Source organism: Uloborus diversus, chromosome 2, assembly GCF_026930045.1.
Source record: "Uloborus diversus isolate 005 chromosome 2, Udiv.v.3.1, whole genome shotgun sequence".
Taxonomy (NCBI): domain Eukaryota; kingdom Metazoa; phylum Arthropoda; class Arachnida; order Araneae; family Uloboridae; genus Uloborus; species Uloborus diversus.
In genome coordinates, this window is record NC_072732.1 from 203,371,007 (window position 1) to 203,392,485 (window position 21,479).

General features: G+C 33.9%; 1 protein-coding gene across 1 annotated transcript; it reads left to right on the forward strand.

The window, feature by feature from the left end:
- The first annotated feature begins 228 nt into the window (after window positions 1–228).
- On the forward strand, window positions 229–20,150 carry LOC129217634 (GTP-binding protein Di-Ras2-like). The gene is made up of 2 exons (XM_054851964.1): window positions 229–360; window positions 17,627–20,150. Exon 2 carries the CDS (start codon window positions 17,834–17,836, stop codon window positions 18,515–18,517), a length of 684 nt encoding a protein of 227 aa, XP_054707939.1. The 5' UTR covers window positions 229–360; window positions 17,627–17,833; the 3' UTR covers window positions 18,518–20,150.
- Window positions 20,151–21,479: the final 1,329 nt, after the last annotated feature.

Sequence of the window (21,479 nt, forward strand, 5' to 3'; positions counted from 1 at the left end):
GAAAGGCATATTAATAGTTCAGAATCAAGAACCAAAGTTTTAAAGTTCGATCGCAGGAAGAGCACCCTGACTAAGCTCTTGCGTCATCGCGGAAGAATCTTACACCTGTTAGATCACCTCCTGGGACTCCCGTGTATCCCTCCGCCTGGCTCCCGCGCTCTCATTGGCGAATCGGGACTACTGTCGGAGTAGGTATTTAATAAGTGCACCTTTCCCCAAGAGTTGACAGTAGAACTCTCATGTGTCAACGCGAGTCACGAGATCCTCTGTGTGACCGGTGTTATAAATTCAATAAGTCAGGAGATAGCATCTTTGGAGAGTGATTTGATCTTTTCTTTTCTTCAATCTGTTTTAAGAGAGGTGAGCACATAAAATTATTTTACCTGTCATTCATTTTTGTGCAAACGTGTTTTTTTAATTAGCGTTTTACAATGCTACATAGATAGTTACTTAACGCATGGGTCAAATGATTTTTATTAGTTTGTAAAGAACTTATGTCGTAACAAATCGTTGATAAATAACTGTTTTATGTATGTTAAGCATTGTTGTGAAAAAGTAGGAGACATTTCCATAAAACTGAAAATCTGGTTTAAACAACATAAAACAATGCTTCTAAATTATTTACAACACTTTTTTTTTCAATTCCACGCATTTGAAAATACTATCTGAAAAAAATAAATAGGGGTAAAATTTTAAGATTGCACTTTTTTTAGTTATTATTTGCGTAATAGTTTTCACTTATTAAGCAAATAAAAAGTGAAAGTTTCTCAAATAAAATAAATTGCTTCGAATGCTAAATAAACTCAAAACTAGTTGTGCTTTAGATTAAATATTATGTTAGAAATTATTTTATAGGAATTTTTTTTTCAGAACTAGTATGACTTTCGGCAAGTATAATAATCATTTCTAGTTACTTTAATAATGATCTGAAAATAATGTTGATTAAATTAATGTTTTGGTTTGATACTTGCTTCAAAATAAAAAATATTTTGAGTCATACTTCTATTTTTTGAAAATGCTCTTATCTGTTAAAATGTATTTAGGTACAACAAATAATTTAAGGTGTTTAACATAAGAGTTTCACTTTATCCTTTAATTTATTATTATACTTATTAGTTTTTAAAAAACTTAGCAAAAACCTATTTTTTGATAAAATGAGTTTAAACTAATAGAAAGTTCCGATTATTTAAATCGTTGATAAAGAACTTTTCAAGTATGTTAAGTATTTTAGTGAAAAAGTGGAAACATTTCTTGAAAACAAAGTCTAGTTTCAACAATATAGAAAATGCTACCACAAAAACCCCTCAATGCTTTTAAATTACTTACACAACTTTTTTTTTAACTCCACGCTTTCTATGATGGAATTCGAAAATAATTTATCACAGACAAAATAAATAGTTCAGGCTGGAATTTTATAATGACTTAAAAAAATTGAAACTACTATTAACGCATATGTATCATCAAACTTCTTATGATTAATGAACAAATCAAAACTCAGAGCAGTTTTTATCCGAAAGCAAAACTGAGCAAGTTAATGTTTAAATGCATTGTTTTTATCAATTTTAGATTTATTGGTGTAATCGAAAATATAAGTAAATTGATTATATTATCCTGCTTTTTTATGCTTCAATTACCACACAATTTTCTTTTTTAAATCAGAAAAGTATCGAAAATGAAACTAACAGCATTAGATTCAGAACAAGTGAAATATTACAACATTTTGCAAGCATTTTTTTCAGTTATTTTCTACTAGTGGTACCCGCACGGCTTTGCCCGTAGTAGAAAGTTAAAAGGTCATTTGGTTCACCAAATGACCTTTTAACTTTCTAATTATTTACAAATAATGGATGATGAATTTCTCACTAATTCGCTATGTCCTCGCCAAGTTGCTATGCTTGCCCATCATGTTGCGGTTCCACGTTATGATAATTTGGTAATTTACTCGCCCACGTTGTGATAATTTGCTCGGTGCAAAGTTCTTAAAATTGGAATAGAAAAAGAAAAAAATCGAATTTTCAAAAAATCGCTTCGATGTGCACACTCCCATGCTATAAACTAATTCTGTGCCAAATTTCATGAAAATCGGCTGAACGGTCTAGGCGCTGTGCACATCAGAGATCCAGACATCCAGACTTTAAGCTTCAATATTAGTTAAGTTTTTATTGAGATGCAAAATCAGTGTTGAACTATGTCATTGCATGGCTATTCTTGGATGTGTTACTTCTTTAAAAAATAAAATATTTTGCTAATGAGATACTTTCTATTTGATTATTAAAAAGTAGTTTCTTCAAATGAACAAATTAATAAAATAGTAAATAAATGTGTAAATATTTTTTTAAAAAACGTAATGACTAAATATATGATATAAAACAACAATAATTGAATAAATTAGAGAGTATAAATAAATGGATGATGTAATTAATGTGCAAATGATTAAATAAGTGAAAGATTTAATAAGCATTTTTAGCCCTGCACGCAAGTACAAATGTTGCTAAGTATTGCAAATCAAAACATGCAAAAATATCTGTACCTCAGAGCCAATGAATGCATCGTAAGTCACACATTCGTTACTTTAGAGGAGAGAAGAAAAATGTTAGTGTGGCGTATGCAAAAGATGGAACGCGCTCGCGCTCTTTTAACACTGGTAAATAATTACAAAGGATGTTTTTTTTTTTTTTAGAATTGCGTTCCCATAGCTCGATGCTTTATAGGATTCTACATACAATGCACTAATAAACAGAAAACGAAACTTACGTCAGTCTGGCTCTGAGGTACAGATATTAAAGAAATAAGTATTGTTCTGAGCACCGCTAGGTCTCAATTAGTATTTGAAATGTTAATAACATGCACTGCAGCGCAAAAAAAAAGAAAAAAATTTTTTTTTTTTTTGATTACTACAAAATATTGCGAGCAAAAATTTAAAAAAAAAGTCTTTAATTACATGCCTTTATCTTTAGAGAAAGCTATTTTCCGGTTATATGTTTAATAACATAGTTAAAATATTATTTTTTTCCCCAAACTGGTATAAGAAAAAAAGAAATCCCAAAATAAGCATAGAGAAAGTGGAAAGCTTCAGCTGCCGAAAATCCGTTTTCTTTCTACTAAAAGTCTCATAAAAAGCAATATAATCCAATTTTTATCACCTGCTTTAGTTTGAAAGAAATGTAGCTTCTCTATCTCCCTCAAGCTGAATTGGAGCTAGCTCTTATCTTTGCTTTTAGGACGAAATTTTATTCTGGCAATATTTAAGTTTTATAAATGCATCTTTGTAATTTTTACTGAAGCGAATTCATGGAATATTGATTTGCTAGACTCATGATATATGGATCCACTGCTATAGCATGAATGACCAATTCAATGTGCCTATAATAGTTTGGAGAATTCATAATGGGGTTGTTTCCTTCAATCAAAAGTAGTACTTTTAGACACTGAAATTGATAGAATAAGCAAAAAATAACATAGACTCAGAAAATTCTTTCATTTTCCCAACAGTTTTTTTTTAATTAATTTTTTTAAATGTCCAATTTTTCAAACCAGGCGTGGTCTTGATGACGTCACAAATGATGCTCTTTGGCGCATCTTTGTACCGCGTTTCTACGTTATGATAATCAAGAAGTGAAATAAAATTGGGCTCTAAGCTTGCTATCAACCATATCGTTGCCAATACACGTGAGTAAAGATGCGAATTAAATACTTTGCACTGTGAATAGCAACACCGAATGGCATTTCATGATTTGTGATGTCATCGGCAAGAAATGTAAACAATAAAAGATCACCGATTTAAGTATTTTTTTTTCTAAATATTAAACTTAAACAAATTATTTTAAAAATGGTTAGGTCCTATGTTTTAAGCATGTTCTTTCAGATTTTTTTTTTTTTTTTAATATTGGAAACGACCTCATTCAACGAATTATGAGACATTTCATCGGTTTGAAATGCACCAAACCAAAAGAGAAATTTCTTTTCTTTTATAATAACTCTAATCTTTTAACCATTATCTTTAACTTCGCAATTTACTTCATATAGGGATTTTCGCAAAATATTCTACCCATTTCAATTCACGGTTTTATATTTTGCAGTTATAGGTTTTTTTTTTTTTTCTTTTTTCTTAGTGTGTAAATGTGTATTCCTTGTCCCATTGCCGCTATTGCACAGGAACCAACTTTAAGTTAACGATACCAAAAAAAAACATTTCCATCGAAATACGCATTTCTTGTTTAACTGCAAAACCTTGAATTTATGATAAATTTAAAAAATCTTGTTGTTCCACTTCTTGGAAATAAATTTCTTTTTGAACTTCTAAGAACTTTTTTTTTATTTGGTTACTCTTTACATGTTCTCAAGTTACTGTGGATTATTTCCGATTACTGAACACAATTAAAAGAAATACAATTTTTAAATAATAATTCTGGGAACGAATTTCAAATATTTCAGCAGAAATTATATATATATATATATATATATATATATATATATATATATATATATATATATATATATTAAATCAAATACAATCTAAGACCTGGGTTTTTTTTAGTTTGTTGCTGGGAAATTTCTTAAAACTTGAACTTCATGTAAAATAGAGAGAATTGTTTAATATTATTCTACCAAACATAAAGAAATAGGCTTCCTGTTAAAAAATGACTTTATTTTTTTCCGGTAGATGACACAATGCTTTAATACGAATGTTTTTTTTTTAAATAGATTAATAGATGTATAAAAGGAACCGTGAAATTGAAAAATATGATTAATTACTACAGAATCTCAATTTTCTGTTAAATATTTGATAAAAATCACGAGATCTTAAATAAAGTTATTACTTTATCTCACGTTTTCGTAGTTTAAACTTTTTTTTTGTTGACAATTAAAACTTCCTCCACCCCCCCCCCTAAATAAATCATAAAGTAAGGTTGAAACTAAAAAGCAGATGGGGGTGTGGATTTCGAGTAGGCGAAAAGTTGGGGATACCGTTTCCGCTTATTATAAACCGTCATACCTGAAAGTACTTTCAACTGCGGTTACTTCGGCGTTTGGGGGGGGGGGGCTAATATTGGTCCAACAAATAAAAAGTCAAACATTGCTACCATTATTAATTCAAGTCAGTGATGCCCTTCATGCGAAGATAATTATTCTCTTATGTCTAACACAGTATAAGACAACCTCTTACCTTTTTTTTGGGGGGGGGGGGGGAGAGTAACGGCCAAAGTTACTCCAGTTGACGATGCCCTTTATAGTTGTTTGCAAAAAAATATTAGGAAGCGTTTCATACAAACGTGAATGCGAATTTTATGTTCCCGACAAAACAGATAATTACAACAAGTCTTTTTTATTATTACAATTATGACTACTCATAAATTAATTAGGAATAACATTTTAAAGAACAATGTTAAATTTTTTGCTTTAAATACCTCGCTGGAGAACAAAAACCTAGCTCACGCTTTCACTTTTGCTAGCTCACTTTCATGTACAATAATTCATGCTTGAACAAAAATGTAAGGAAAGTTTTGCATAAACAAGCTAACACCACTCAAAAAATATCCATCCATTTAATGCAGTTCTTTAATAAAGCTGCTGGAGGAAAATTCATTTTACCTCGACTCAATGTAATTTAATTTGTTCTTCTTTCGGGAGTATTTCTTTGCACAAACGGACATTTAAACAATTTAATGTTCATTATTTTGTTTGTTTATTTTATTTTTTTATTTGTAGATGTTTAGATGTCATGACATAAAAGTTGCTTTAACTCATTTTATTTATTGTGATATTACACTCCTGCTTGTGAAAATTGCAACACCATTTAGAAAGCATCATAGTTGAATGAAATTTAATACACAGTTGAGTGGTAATGGTACAAATAAATGATTACATTTTCAAACCAAACAAACAATAAAAAGAGATAGATATTAGTATTTTGTGTGGCCACCAACGCGGCGCAATAAGAGCTGCTACACGACTTGGCATGGAGTGAAACGAGGTTTGAATATCTGCCTGCGGAAAATTATTCCACATTGTTTGTATGCGTAACCAAAGTTCGTCTGTCGAAGCAACAGGACGAGAATCACGAGCGAGACGCTGTCCAACGAACTCCCACACATGTTCAATCGGTGACATATCCGGGAATATACAGGTCAAGGCAAAAGTTGTACCTGCTGCAAATCAAGGTAGGATTTGACAGTCCTGGCGACATGTGGACGGGCAATATTCTGCTGGAATACAGCCCCTGGCAATCCTTGCTGGAAAGGAATAGCTTGGGGCTGTAAAACTTCGTTTATGTATCGAGTACTGTTCAAATTGCCCACAATTCGTAGCAATTGTGATCGTCCATTATATACTATGGCATTCCAGACCATAACTTCGAGTGTGTCCACTGTGGCGTTCGATAATGCACTCCGGAATGTGTCGTTCACCGGCATAGCGCCTGACAGGAATTCGGCCATCATGTTGCCACAAATTGAAGCGAGATTCGTCAGAAAAGACGACCTGCTGCCAATCAGCACGCCAGCTCCTATGCACATTGGCCCATTGCAGCCGCAGGCGGCGATGGTTTTGCGTGAGAGGTATCCTGTATAAAGGAATCCTTGCGCGCAGCCCACGCTGCGGCAGACGTCTCCGAATTGATGAAGTACACAATGAAACACCTGTAGCTGTTGAGCACTGTGCTGCCAATTGTCTAGAAGAAACTGTGCGGTTCGTCAGCGCCATACGCACCTTCACCACGTATCTGTCATCGCCAGCTGACGTCACATTTTGGGGTCCACTCCCGGATTTCCGAGCTGTCCGACCCTCGTCCGTTCACTGATTCCAAACACGCATGATTGTGTTGCTGTTACGCTGCACACGAGCGGTTACTGCACGATAAGACAATCTAGCTTCACGAAGGCCGACGATTCTGCCCCGTTCAAACTCCGAAATTTGTTCAAATTTCGCTTTTTTTCGTCGAAGAGGCAAGTAAAGATTCATTTAGTAACGATTCAGTTAACGTTTACTCTAGCATATAACCACCGATAATCATACACGCCTCGCTACTCGCTACAGCCGTCTATTTATATTTGGTTCGATCCGCCGTTCAGAGGGCGCTTCAGAATACGCATGCACTACCGGTCTGCAGTTGTAATCATTTGCATATCATTGCATATCATTTTTATCATCATTTGCCCTACTTTACATTTCCTGCAATTTTCAGCTCACTCGCGTAAGTCCTTCGTGGTGTTGTAATTTTCACAAACGAGAGTGTATAATAGTTTGTAAATAGTGTAGCGGCACTCATTTATTAACAAATAATTATTGTTTTGTGCACTTTCGTTGTTTTAGTAGCACTGAATGTTAATCAGTTTCCATGTATGCATACATATACACTTTTAAAAAAATGTAAACATACAAAGATTTTCCATGATATTGCAGGAAAAACAAGGATTTTGCGCAGAATTGAACGTAATTCAAGACATTTGATATTATTAACGATGCTTTTTTTTAAATCTGTTTATTTATTATTTTTACTCACTTATTCAATTAATTTTATTCATACACTCATTTGTTTATTTATTATTTCCTTGTACCAAAGAACTCACAATTTGTATTTGATGAAAACAACCTACTCTTGAGAGAACATCAATTTTGGTCAAGCGTGGATAAAAGAGAGGGGAATGAGGGCGATCTTCCTCGGCAATCATCCGCTCCTGGCAATATTTCGGAATTGAAATGCTAAAAACACAATGGTGCAAACTTTACATTAAAAGATTTTTTTTTTTTTTTTTGAACAATCACGATTGCTAATTTAAATGATTTGACTGTTGAATGATGTCTTTGATTTTTTCCCCCGCCTCCCTCTGCAGCACCACCGTCGACCGGCCCCTCCGGATGCTGCTTCTCTAGCGAGCACCGTATCCAGGTTACGTCCATACCCTACACACAAACGCCTACATACACACACACGCCTACATACACACACACGCCTACATACACACACACGCCTACATACATAAACACACGCCTACATACATAAACACACGCCTACATACATAAACACACGCCTACATACATACACACACGCCTACATACATACACACACGCCTACATACATACACACACGCCCACATGCATACACACACGCCCACATACTCGCACACACACGAGCACATACATACACATACACGCATACATACAAACACACACATGCGCCTACACAAACACACACACGCTCGTGATTGCGAAAAACATAATTTGAATTCAAGATGCGAAAAATTCAAATTAATATTAACTTTTTTCTTTTTTTTTTTGGAAAAAAACGCCTATGCAGATGAACTTAAGCAGTGAAATTAACTTTCCAGATTACTAATTCCCGTCATTTAAGATTGATAGGAAATAAACATACATAACGTTATGCGCTGAAAATAATCTTTATAATAAGTGCACTGGTGGGTATCGACCATAAAATCTTTATCTTTAATCCCGCATCTAAATTACCATTTTTTTTATGGATATAGCTCGTATTACCAATTCTAGAAAACCATCAGTCATAATAAGACGGGTGCAAATTTCTTGGCCATTTCCATTTGTAGGAACAAGAAATCTAACAAGTCGGGTCTTATCACAATTCGTGATAGTGAAAAACATAATTTGAACTGACATAAAATTGTAAATGATTTTTACTATTATTCTTTAACTTGTTGAAAAAAGTAACCACACACGAAGTTCGAGCAATGCATAATATGAATTAAGTCCAAGAATGACACAGACTCCTTAAATAGCAGAGGAATATTTTTTCCGAGAAGCATAAGGGGGGTATCTGTAGAAAAAAATAATCTGATCTAACTAATTCAGAAAAGCTAATTTGATTTCTAGTTTATTATAAAAATATTTCAAAGAAAAAAAAAGTTAATCCTTTTTGTTAAGCCTTCCTCGTATTTTGTAGCATTTACGTTACGTTCACGCGCCTTTTTTTTTTTTTTTTTTTTAGCCTGAGACGTCTGACCAGCATAAATGTCTTCTTTTTTTTTCATTTCATGGCTCGGGTTAAAAACCTCATTAAGTACAACTATCTGAATAAAAGAAACAAAGATATTTCAGCGACTTAATGAACAAAAAATGCTTTTCAGAAATTGAATACTTTCGATTACTTTAGTTGCGATAGCAAATGCAGGCCAGATTATGTGTTTTAATGAATTGGTGATTTGGTTTACATTTATTTAGAGCCATTCACAAACTATCTTATGTACGAAGAAGGAAGTGAGAGGTTTGAGGTTGAGTCACTGAACCATGAATGGTGAAAGATTTATACTAGCCGGGTCTCTCCACTTTAATTCGCTATTTTTTACAATAGACAGGCACAATGCATCAGAAATTACAAACAAGGAAAATAAAAATGTGCTTTTTCAGAAAAGGAAAATAATAAAATAAAAGTAAACTGATGGCTATGAGTTGAATGATTTTATGTCAATTTGTAGTAAGTTAAAATCTTGTAGAGTACGCAAAACGTTTTTTTCGGGGGGGGGGGGGGTGCCGATTTGAAAACACAATAAAAAATAATTATAAAATCTAGCACCCAAATAAAGTGTAATTTACACTGAAATGATTTTTAGAAGATTCATTTTTGAAACAAAAATTAACATTCGTATTTTTTACTCCAGACAACTTACAAAAAGTAGTAGAAATATGTATAAACTAGTGGTACCCGCACGGCTTTGCCCGTAGTTGAGAATTAAAAGGTCATTTACTTCGCCTCTATATTTACAAATAATGGATGACGAATTTCTCGTCAATTTGCTATGTTCAATTGCTCGCCAATGTTACGATTCCACGATATGATAATTTCGTAATTTACTCTTCCACGTCGTGATAATTTGCTCGGAAAAATTTTCATAAAATTGGAATAAAAAAATAACAAAATCGAATTTTCAAAAAATCGCTTCGAGTTGCACACCCCCATACTACAAACTAACTTTGTGCCAAATTTCATGAAAATCGGCTGAACGGTTTAAGCGCTGTGAGCGTCACAGACGTCCAGACAGACAGACAGGGATTCAGACAGACTTTCAGCTTTATTATTAGTAAAGATAACAAATTATAAAGAAATTATAGGTCAACAAAAAATAAAGTCGAAATGCCATTACTGTTCTTTGAGGCAAAAAAGAAAATCCTCAAAAAAATTTAAAGTAGGGGAATATGGAGCAAAGTGTAATTGTTAAGATGACTAAGCTTTTTCAAAATGAAAAATTTGGAAATTTATTTTGAAAATTACAGTACAGAAAGAAAGAACATTATATTTTATAATAAAACTGTTATTGAAACAATATATTTTATTTTTGACAGTAAATTTACGTCTTCAAAAAAAAAGTGGAAAATTTTCACTTCTTTTTACCCATGGGGCAAAGTGAAAAATGAAAGATTTTTCTAATGAAATATTTTCTATTCAATTATAGAAAATATTTTTGATCAAATAAATAAGTAAATAAAAAGTTTAATGAGTAAATAAAAATTAACTGAAACAATAAACTGAAAATTAAACTAGTGAATTAATTAATGTATGAAGAAAAATAAATGAACTAGTAAAAAAGTGAATGAATAAGAAAATAAGTGAATGAATGAATAAAATAGTGAATTACTAAATGGAGGAATGTAAATGAATGAATTTATAAATGAATACGTAAGTGGTTTTGTAAATAGATGAGCGAGTAAGTAAAATAAACTATATTACTCTACCCCATCCATTTTGCCCTCCATATACTTGACTGATTGTCGAAAATATTTAAAATACAAATGAGCTTAATTTAAACTAAATAAATATTTCACAGAGCAACTCCAATAAACTATAGGGGGCGCTGCAGCCACAGTAAAATGGCGGGCGAAAAAGGTAAAACAAACAAATGCCGTAACTTATAACTAGCTTTGATGCTTCGTGAATGATAGTAATTTTTCGTCGTTTTTGTGGGAAATTTTCTTTTCTATTCTTCTGAAATTACATTACACCATAAACTATCCGAAGCCTGTAATTTATCCCAAAGAAAACACGTGGAATGGAATGTTTTACCTTTTTCGGCGGTAATGTTAATCACCGCAAGGTAGTGTATTCGAGCTCGGAAGTTGCGAATTAGGAGGTCTCAACAAATATTTAAAATGTTAAAAACAAGGATTTTTATCATTTTTTAATTACAAAAATATTTTTTAACTTGCAACAAAATAGTATTACAAAATGAGTGTCAATTTTTGAAAATTGCCTGTATTACCATATGCTTTAATCTTCTATGGGTATTTTTTACTGACTAGCATATATTATGTACTACTATATAGTTAAAATATTACCAAATAGGTGGCGCGAAAAGGAGAGTAAATATTTCACCACTTCACTTTGCCCCACATTCCCCTACCTAGTATTTTGAAAATACGTTGTATTTTCAATCCTTTCCATTTTTTCCTTTTGGATCATTTATTTACAACATGAAAGTATCACGAAAAAAGACAACACGTAATATGAGACACACAAAGTACCACCATAAGTAATCGTAAACGAAAAAAAAAAAATACATTTTAAAGCGTGCTAATAAATTTGCAAACTTTATGTAACGTACAGTTTGACCACGGATAGACCGCGATGACTTTGAAGCAAAACAAATCATTTGTACCATTCGTAATACTTAGCATCTGCTAGCAAGTACCGAATAGTAAGAGGTACGGTCTCTTTAATCCTATCTATTCCAATATAATACCAAAAAACCTATATCAAATGATACAAATGATGTTTTTGCTTCAAGGTCATCCACCTTCTTTTCGTGGCCAAGCTATACCAGACCATGATACTGTATGGGAGTAAAGTAAATAGAAGAAAATGCAATACATCTGTGTTATAAAACAAATTCATCACACCATAGAACAACTTCTTCACAACAAAACATTATTTAAAAAATTAGTCTGAAATGAACAGGTTTTTAAAACACATAAAGAATTGAGTTTCCGATAGTCAAAACAGTTGCAGTTGGTACTGATACTAAACTAAACAATGAGTAAAATATTGACATTATACGTGTGTGATTATAAAGAAACTAATATTTACTTTATCAATCGCATGTTGCTTTAGAGGATTATTTAGAAAAAAGAATTCAAAATTTTTTGGCAAAACCTCCCTTGTGTATTTTTTTGAGCAATCACGATTGCTTATTGTTCTTACTTGACTGTTTTGATGTCCTATGATTTTATTCCATTCCCCCCCCCGGCCTCCCTCTGCAGGACCGCCGTTGACCGGCCGCCTCACGATGCTGCTCCTCTAGCGAAACCCGTCTCCAGGTTGCGTCCATATCCTGTACACATACGCATATACATACATATACGCATACATACACACCTACATACACACCTACACACACATACGCACATACACGCACATACATACACGCACACACACATACACGCACAGTAACAAACACATACACACAACTACCAACACATAAACATACCCCCCCCCCCCCGACACAAACATACAACTACACACACACACAACCACACAACTCCCCCCACACACCCAAACACACATGCCTACACACACATACACATACCCCCCACACACAAACAAACATATCCCCCCACGCACACACAAAAACGCACGCCTATATACACACACACTCGTGATTGCGAAAAACATAATTTGAATTCAAGATGTCAAAGTTCAAATTATTTTTTTTTCAACATAAAAATTAAAGTGTGATGTTAATGAACAAATAAATAATTTAAGGTAAAAAAGGAAAAGATAATGACCAATTTCATGCTTTGTTGAAGTTGTTGATTATATTTTTAAAGTTTGATGCTGTTGTTAAAAATTTGTATATTAATATATAGTTTTGATTGGTTTACAATTTGCATTTCTTCCGCACATTGCAAAGTATTTAAATAAAATCACTAGTTAGCGTGATAAATTTGTAATACTTACTCAGTATATATCAATGGAATCTTGCGAGGTAAGTGGTTTCAGCGAAGTCGTAGAAAGTGGTCGAAGCAGAGATTCAGACCACTCGATGTCAGTTCTCAAGTGAAATTCACTTGAGAACTGACATCGAGTAAGTTTTTACCTATGATTAGTCAAAGTCATGTGTAAAGCAGATATAACAGCTGTAAATGTAAGTAACAAAATTATAAAATCTAATATCCATTTAATAAATATAAATTATATCATCAGCAGTGTCACTGCTTCAAAACAAACTCACTATTCTTAAGTTTACAACTACTTACAGATACAAATAATTTACGTCCAAATGTTTGCGATTGTTAAATGTCCCCTTTTTTTTAAATCGTAGTTACCCTGAATTTACTTATTTATTTTTATCAATACTCTCTCCAATTATAAACATACTTCTTGCTAAAAAAATCTAGTTTCAACGACTAAAGAATAAAAGCAAACTCCACAGCTTGCAGCGCCACCACACATTTTTACTGAGAAAGAATTTGTTTTCCGTCGCGCAGACGATTTTTGGTAAAATTTTACCGTCGGCTTATCTTTCTTTTCACTTGACGAGACTACTTTAATTGCAGTCAACAGTTCTTAGACTGCTAAAATTGAATTTTTTATGCAAATTATCACAATTCTCGCTTTTTTTTTTCGAGCCTTAACATTCAAAGCAAATAATTAGAGATGCATTTTAAAAACCGATGGCGTCCCTTCAGGTTTCCGAAGCAATGAACTTCAGCATGCAACGTTGAGTTTCTTACATGTGATTCACTCATTTTAGCTCGTTTGCTCACTGTCTGCGGGATTGACGAACTTAGTAGAAATGTTTTGAGTGTACTCACTGTTTCTTTTTTACTACGTACATAAATGCGGTTCTTAGCGTACAATTCATTTCTTCGAAAAACGTTTGCTCAACTGGATCATAAAATTTATTCGTCATAAGACAGAGTTAGACGAAAACAAATAAATATTGGAAACTAAGTTGACGTCATTTTTATAGGATTCTTATTCAAAGTCCTAATGGCGGTACAATATAAATGCAAGAGGAAGTTACAGTTACATATATTAATAATGACTTCTGTAATGACCTTCCATATTAGCAATTTTCCAATAGCTCTAACTCTTTTATGAAACAGGGGTAAACAATTTCCCACCATGTGTTCAACTAATATTCAGATCCATCCTCATATATATATAATAGCCAAGGATCGAGTAACGCTCCTGACGTCATCAACAATGAAACTCGCGCCACGGCATGATAATTCGATAATATTTATTGGTAACGTTCGACATGCAGGGAAAGGTTTTGTTGTGACAAGGCTGAACTCGATCCGGTCACTTAACTGTTTTACTGGTAAGACTGTGTCATTTCAGGGGAATGATGATGTCAAGGGGATGAGTTTAGGGTTCCTCCACTAGAATTGGGTTAAAATTTCAATTATCAAAAATATCATCAAACAGGCAACTGCTTCGTTCAAATGTAGAAGCAATTTTCCCCCATCATATCATGACGGGCGATTTTCCAGTAATAAAATATTTAACTATCTCTGATAAATGAACACTTTTCTGAGGCTGAAGGAAGTGTATTGCATCAATAATTAAATGGAGGAGGAATTCTGAACCCTTGTCCCCCGCCCCTCATAAAAAAAGCGTAGAGCTATAAGAAGAGGTGCCTATCTCGCGATAGTACAAACCTACCCAAACATAGCAGAGCCCCGTCACTTCAAGAACGAAACTCACCAGAAAACGAAAAATATCCACAAGAAGTCTTCTGAAAGGGATGGGCACCCCTGCTATACGTTAAATTAAAAATTTAAATGGATAGTCTCCAAAATAATTTTTCTTTGATCCAAACTTAACCAGAAACAATAATTATAATGTAGCGTTAATAGCTTTCAGAAGCTCTTAACCAGCCCCAACTCCCCCCCAAGAGCAAGAGCACCCACCCCCTAAATATTAAAAAAAATACCTTTCAAAACAACCTTCCTAAAAATTTCAATGGCGCAGTCCCTGCGCCATGATCCCCCCCCCCCTCACACCCTACAGGTGGGAACACCTGCCTTAACGTTTACAAATACTTTTTTTTTAAGTCTTTGTTTAAAGTTAAGTCAATGGGATAACCTAATTTGTGTGTACATGTACCATTTAATACTGTTCTAGCTTATTTAAGAACATTTTGATTTTGCATTGCTTTGCACTTTTATCTAATTGTTTTGATTTCTCAAAGCACAAATGTGCATTATTTTTTTCTTCATTTGCCTCTTCATTACCCAATCTCCAAGACATTATTTAATAAGTGTTCAAGAAAATTTTTGCTGTACTTCTGCATATAAACTCATTTTTTTTTTTAAATATATATTTTGCACTGTATAACATGATGAATGTATGGATCAAACCAATTTTTCTTTTTCTGTATGTAAACACACATACACATAAATACATAAATATATTTAAAAACTCTTAATGAATTAGAAATGAAAAATCACATTCTTTTTCGGTCATATTAATTTTGAAATTCCATTTCCCTACAATAAACAACTTAAAAAAATCAAAATCACTTTCCGACATCACAATTGACACAAATTGTCTAAACTCAGTGGAGTTCGAGTAAAAAAAAAAATACTCACATTGAAGCAACTTTAAATGAAAACAAATCGATTTCACTTATCTTAAGCTCCTAACGGAAATTAAAACCATTCCTCTTTCCTACTTTCCAAGGTCAAGCTCACAAATTCAATCTCAAAATAAGCTTAAATGTCTCGCCGCACTTGTTAAGCGCTCGCACGTGGCACTCTTAAGATTTAAAGAAAACACGAAAGCGAGATCTTTGTTTATAAATGTCAAATGTGATAAGTGAGAATTTTAAATAAACTTTAAACTTTGCTGAATAAATTTTGAAATATTAAGTGATGGTCACACTTGATATTAGGTACTTATGAGGTGGGAAATCAATAGTAGAAAATTAAAAACATTGGAACTATTTCAAGTTTCGGTTAGGGGCGATATTTTAGATTAAATAAAATTCGCTTAAATTTTTATCGAAAGAGTTTTGACGAATTTGAATTGTTTTCTTGATGTATTTGTACCGACCACCTAGAATTTATGAAAAACGAATTGCAGACGCAGTCAATATTTCAATATAAAAAGCAATTACACATTAAGCAGTAAGGGCTAAGGCAGAACTACATGCAATGTACCAAAAGACTAGTTATCACATCCAGAGACAACAGTTTCGTCCTTCTTATGGACTCATCAGTCTGGAATAGTTAATAACCGAGATGGAGGCAGCTGAATGTACCAACAAACTGGCACATTAAGTAAATTAATCTCACTAGCGCTGTCTGTATATTGCATGCAGTTCTGCCTCAACCTTGGCTTAAAGGCGGTAACTTACTGCTTAGTTCAATTTAAGTTTTAATTCGAGCGTTTTTACTTCCTTTTACAAAAAAGGAAGTATTGTATTCGCGAAAAAATCGACCTTAATTTCCATTTTACTCCCCCCCCCCCCCCATATGAATATTGAGGTTTTTTTTCCACTCGATCACACGTGGATAAGTGCCTAAGAACGTATAGACACGCGAAATATTCGTAATGACGATTCCTGAGTTAATTACAACGAATTTTCTCGTGACGTCTGTATGTACGTATGTTTGTATGTATGTGCGTATGTGCATACGTATGTCACATAACTCAAGAACGATAAGTCCTAGAAAGTTGAAATTTCGTACGTAGACTCCTAGTGGGGTCTAGTTGTGCACGTCCCTTTTCGGTTGCATTCGGGTGTTTCTAAAGGGGTCTTTTGCCCCTTTTTGGGGGGAAATCATTGTTAATTCGATGTAAACTCAAGTGGTGTTATAATTTGGCGGACACTTCAAGGCGATTACTTACTAGCGATATATCGCCAGTATTTTGGTCGCCAAGTTTTGTCTTCGATTTGGTGACAAGCTTGGCGGTTTTTTTTTTTTTTTTTTTTTTTTTTAATCTGGTTTCAATTTGGCCACTGTTGGTGATATTTAGAGAGTAAACTATTGAATCACATTAAAAATGCCAATAATGGGGAAAGACATTAAGTTGGAGTAAAAGGAAGTCATGTAATGCACACTTTAGCTCGTTTCAAAATATGTGAAGAGCGTGAAAAAAAAGGAAATATAGTTTTAAAGAAATGTTTAGACAACGTCCAAGCCAAAACTATTTGTTTTGAAAACGTCACTATACCCTTAACGTACAAATAAAATCACTTACTTTTACGATAAATTCAAAAGTCTGGTTGCATGATTCATTTCATGTGACATTGTAGATCATGTTGTTTCTGAGAAGTTTTTCAGCTCAAGCCAGGTGTGCTCACCTGTGGGGGGGGGGGGGGTCATGGCGCGGACTGCGCCATTGAAATTTTTAGGGAGGTGTTTTGAGGGGTATTTTTCTCTTTTTATGGGTGGTCTTCGCAAAGGAAGGTGCGCCCTTGCTCTTAGGGGTGGTTACCCCTGCTCATGTCACATTGTAGAATGACATTTTGGTGGTTGAATTCATATCACGTGCCAGTACAGACTCTGACATCTCCGAAACGTTATTCTATGTCAAGTGGTTAACATACAAAAACCTCCTCCATTGTGTTAAAATGTACTTGTAAATATGTATCTGACATTTTATGCTTTATAACTGAAACATGTTTTTAATTTGTTCTAATTTTCTTTTCAGGTTCGAAATTGAAATTGAAAACCCAATCTGCAAGGATATTTGCAAGCCAGAGAGACCTCTGTCCCATCACTTTATTGGACTTAGGATTATGTAACTTTACAGGAAAATAGGTAGATCCTTTCCCATCCAGAACATATTACCATCTTGATATCGTCCACTAAAAGTGGATATAAATATTTATACGTTCTAGTCATAAACTCATTCACGATGCCCAGCGTGTGTACAGAGTCAGTGATGGACACGGAACAGATGGCGAAGAGCCTGAAAGTCACCGACAACCCGCGTGTTGTGATCATGGGCGCAGCAGGTGTCGGGAAAACGTCCATCGTCCAGCAATTTCTGTACGATGCCTTCCCTTTGAACCACGTGCCCACAGTGGAAGAAATGCACTGCAGCGTGTACGACATCGGAGGTTCTTCTTTGACCTTGAACATCTTGGACACTAGTGGATCTTATGAGTTTCCAGCAATGCGGAGGCTGGCCATCAAGACAGCGGACGCCTTCATCCTCGTGTATTCCGTCGACGACACAGAATCGTTCCGATACGTGTCAACTTTGAGAGAACTGATCTTGGAATTGCGACTCAAAGAGGATAGTGTTCCGATTGTGGTAGTCGGGAACAAGAGCGACCTCGAAGATAAACGAACTGTTCGAAAGGAGATCGCGGAATCTGTAGTGACGATCGATTGGGAAAACGGATTCGTCGAAGCTTCAGCCAAAGACAACCACAATATTCTTCAGATCTTCAAGACTGTTCTTGCACAGGCTCATATTTGTTATGCTTTGGGACCTGCTGTCGAGCGCAGGCGAAAATCCCTGCCTGCTCAACCGACATTGCCGAGAGTCAGGAACATAATCGAACAAAAACGACACAGTTGTGCGATACAGTGACTACTTTTTTAATATTTTTTTCTTTTTATGTCTACTGTGGTGCTTTTCATATACAACTTGCCGAAGAAAAAAATCAAAATTTACACGTAATACTTACTCGTTACGAAAAATATTGGTAAAATATTCGTAACATACTTTACAAATATTGTATGATAAATGTGTATCTTGTAAAGATTGCCTTGAATATGTCTTCGATGATTCAATGTATACTCTTCAACATTTCATAATATGTTTGAATTCATTTGATGACGATGAATATGTGAAATTTTTGACTTTGTCTAAGTTGAGTAAAAACTTGACTCCTAGGGTAGAAGCAAAAAGATATTTTCCGATGGCGCCATCATTTCTTCAGGCGATCCAGTATACAACATTTTCATTCAATTTATGAAATATGCCTCTGTTTTGAAATGTAGCTTTGTCATGACTTAATATACAATTTCTTTTTTAAAGCAGTTCTTGGGTGTTTGGTGTTGCATCAGAGAACTTTTTGAGGTTAAAAAGTATTAAATTGTTGCTATTGTTCGTTTACCAGGAGAAGGCACTTGGCTCCACCTTCATCACGTGGTATACGACAATTCTATTTCGCTCTTTTCGAAAGAAGGCTTATGGTCGTAGCATTTTGCTGAAAAAGCAGCAGTTTTTATAATTTAGGATTTAGGAATAAGGAAAGTTACAGCAGATAAGAGAAACAAGTGACCTACAGGACACGAGGTCTTTTTCGCACATTTAATTGAGCTATCGCTCGCCAAAGTTGTAGTTGTCTCATTTACAACCACGTGAGCGAGTTTACCAATCACCTCCACGCTAAAATGAAAACTGCGTTTGAGAAGGCTGAGCGAAGTGCCATTTCGTTGAGAACGCACAATACAATAAATTACAGTGGAAATTTGCTTCCTTGAAATCATTGGGATTGGAACCAAATAGAAATTTTGAAGCATCAGGGTTACCGGGAAAATTCAATGATAAAATTGATTCATTATTATTTTTCTCTTAATAGAAAGGAAAATCCTAATTTATTTCCACTACTGTATTACATTACATTTTATTAATTTAACATTCTACCATGTTACATTGCAGTTGGCAATCTTAAGGCCATTAATTAAAATGTATCACAGTAGAACAGAAAATTATCCGTATCTGCTATGTTTTTTTCAATGAGTCAATATAAAAGAGTTGCTATTGATCTGTATTACTTCACAATATTGCATATTATAAATTGATGATCTAAAATCATTGTGCAAGTAAATGTAATTGCTGAATTTTTCCTTTACCAACATACTAATACATACTTAGACGTTTTCATCTGGGTAGCCATTGGCATTTACGCATTTCTATACACTAGCAAATTTGAATTTTTACCGATTTCGTTTCCTATTATCCACGTATTTCAATCCTGTGAGTTTGGAAAAGCAAGGTTCCACAGCATTTTTTGTACTGTAATATTTTTAAATTATGAAAGCAACCTGTGCATTAATATATTCTATCATTCACTTTTAATGCTCTCTGTTTACGAAATGGTTATCTAGTCATTTGTATTTTTATGTACGCATGTTATTTGTTTTGTTTTATAATTGATTACTGTAACTGATCATGACTCAAATATACTTTCAAATAAACATCTGGTGCTACAAACTACACTAGTTTTGAAAGAGCTGTAAATGTTTGTTGTAAATTATTCAACTGAAAAAAAAATCAGCGATTCAAATGTCTACAGTGGTGGTAAAAAAAAATGCATCGCCCGCGGATCAAGGAGAGGAATATCATCCCGACTTCATTCAACACACAGTTAAGCATCCCGTATCCCAGAAAATTTGGGGATGTATTTCTGATCTGAATGTATTCCGCCCTCACTTTGTGCAAGGAACAGTAAACGCTCAAGTGTATATTGGCATTTTGGAGGAGAAATTGCTTCCTACTATCCGGGATCACCAGTTCCAAACGTCATTTTCCAGGATGATTCTGCTCCGTGCTACAGGGCAAAACTGGTAAGTGACAATTTAAAAACCTTCATCGCCATTAGACTTAAATTGACATGGGGTTAAGTAATTTTTTTTCTCCAAACTCACACGCAGGTTCAGAAATGAAAAAATGAGCATTGGGTCAACAGTTTGCCTTTGCCCGGAAACAGCCCCGATCTACGTAAACAATTATCGTATTCCTGCTGTTAAATGTTTATCTCATAAGTTTTGCAGAATTTCACATACATTCATCGTTAATCGGTCGGAAAAACTTCTCACATAATCCCATTGTTGTGAAAATGCGAGGGTGATGCAATTTTATTTACCAGCACTGTAATTTGCAACACATTGTATGTTCATGAAAAACATATTTAATTTCAATTGAAGAACTTCAAAGATGTAATATTATAAAAGTTAAATGCACCTTTTATTTTCACCCATACATGTACCAATCGGCATATAATATGATCAACAAAGAAGTGGTTCAAAAAAAATTTCGTTTTTCGCATAGTTTAAAAACACATTCATTAAGAAATAATTCCCATATTTTCTCACACATCAATACCATTTATTCAGATTTTTGTTCTTACTTGCATTCGCTTTTTATATTAGTTTTATTTATATTCTATTTAGTTTTACTAAATCATGGTTTAAAAGAGATTAACGCAGTTTTATGAAAATTCTTTTAATTTAATTATTGAACATCAGACCAAATAGTATATGAGTTTCGCCTATTTTATTCTCCGTCCTTCATAATCTAAATTTATTTATTTTTCTAATGTTCTAGATTTAATGCTCTATTTATGTTTTCCAAAAAGTTTTTGTTGATGGAGATTCAGATGAGAAAATTTGATACTCGGTTCAACTTGTTCAACTTTCTTTAATTCATCAGTTGGATTAAAAGTTATTTCGTGGAAACTTTACAAATAAAACGTAGTTTCTACATTATATTTTCAAAACTCATTTCATTTGTAGCATTTTGAAAGATATCATGAAGTACACAT

What these genes read in the sequence shown, in the direction of transcription:
- LOC129217634 (XM_054851964.1), top strand. Translation starts at nt 17,834, where the DNA reads ATGCCCAGCGTGTGTACAGAGTCAGTGATGGACACGGAACAGATGGCG.